Source organism: Otolemur garnettii, unplaced genomic scaffold (genome assembly GCF_000181295.1).
Source record: "Otolemur garnettii isolate 467f Iridium unplaced genomic scaffold, OtoGar3 scaffold00119, whole genome shotgun sequence".
NCBI classification, from domain to species: Eukaryota; Metazoa; Chordata; class Mammalia; order Primates; family Galagidae; genus Otolemur; species Otolemur garnettii.
In genome coordinates this window covers 1037187-1038473 of record NW_003852514.1, presented here as the reverse complement: position 1 = coordinate 1038473, position 1287 = coordinate 1037187, and the positions used below count along the sequence as shown (strand labels likewise).

Genomic DNA, 1287 nt, shown 5'->3' with positions numbered 1-1287 from the left:
GTACAAATGTAAAAATTCGTAACACAACCTCACGCGCGGAGAAGAGTAGCCGAGCGAGCGAGCAGCGCGTCTGCGGGCCTCGCTCCTGACTTTGGTTAGGAGGTTTCCCAGCCAGCGTTTCAGCACTTAGAGCCTGAAGGGAGGCGGGCCTTCCTCCAGGGGGCAGGCTTGGATTCGCTTTGAACGGATCAAAGTTTCTGTTGTGGTTGGTTTTTGGTTTAGTTTCTTTTTATTTTTCCTTGTTTCTTAAAACGTGTTCGTATTTTCATAATATACAGAAAAGAAGTACGTGGTTATTTGGTTTGCTTTACGTCCATTAAAAAACTTGGCTTTGGGGAGACAGGTGGGGGACGGGAACTATCTGCCACACACGGATCCAGGGTGGTGGCGTTTATTCCTTGTTTGCAAATTTTCACCCCAAATTTTCATTTTCCTCTTTGGAAAAACCGACGGACACGTATAAACCATTCTGTCCACTTGGTAGTTTTCTTAGTCTTTTACTTACAAGAGTGATGATGACTGGGGCTATGTTTTAAGTTTAATTTCTTTTTTTCTTCTTTTTGTTTGTTTGTTTTTGTGGCGTCCCGGGGGTGGAGGGGTTTGGTTTCCGTGGATTTTGCTGCCGACAGACGAGCGTCTCTTTAGGAGTTCTCTTCCAGGGAGTCTGTTAAGGGCTCCAGGGGCCCCGCCGGGGCCGGCTCGTGCTGTTTCAAGCGTTTGATGGTGTTCTTCAGGGCTTGCCTCTTATTGCAGAACCAAACTCTAACTACTTCCCGGTCATAGTTCAGCTTCTCTGCAATTTCCGTCATTTCCTGCCCAGAGGGGTGTGTGTTCTTCTCAAAGTGGGCATTGAGGATCTCAAGGGCCTGGGGCGTGAAGGAGGTGCGCCGCTTGCGCTTTTTGGACGGTTCGCTCCCGATAAACTCGGTCAGGTTCTGCATACCTGCGCGATGGCGGGCCTCAGCCTCGGCCATCCACCGCTCAAGCACCGGCTTGATCTTCTGGGCACTTTTAGGGGTGATGTCCAGCTTTTCAAACCTGGCAGGATACAAAAGGCCAGGGTTCAGTTTGGCTGTCAGACTGCTAGCTATAGTGTTCTCTTGGGCTTCCTGTGGTAGGAAAAAGTGGCTTCTCAGGATGGTGTGTCTGGGGGGAAAATTGAGAAAGAACAGTCTTACACTGAGTCCTCTGCCAGGGTGGGCCTCCTGCCTGCCTGCCTGACTGCCTGGCAGGGCGGATTCACTGCAGGTTAACAGCCAGCCGAGGTAGCCAGCCCCGCCGCGCCCC

At 51.0% G+C, this 1287-nt stretch overlaps 1 protein-coding gene across 1 annotated transcript in view; it reads right to left on the bottom strand.

The window, feature by feature from the left end:
- Positions 1-641: 641 nt before the first annotated feature.
- Positions 642-1287, bottom strand: part of POU6F2 (POU class 6 homeobox 2) — a 478769-nt gene continuing 478123 nt past the window's right edge. The window contains 1 exon segment of the mRNA XM_023517730.1: positions 642-1146. Coding sequence (XP_023373498.1) covers positions 642-1146 — 505 coding nt within the window.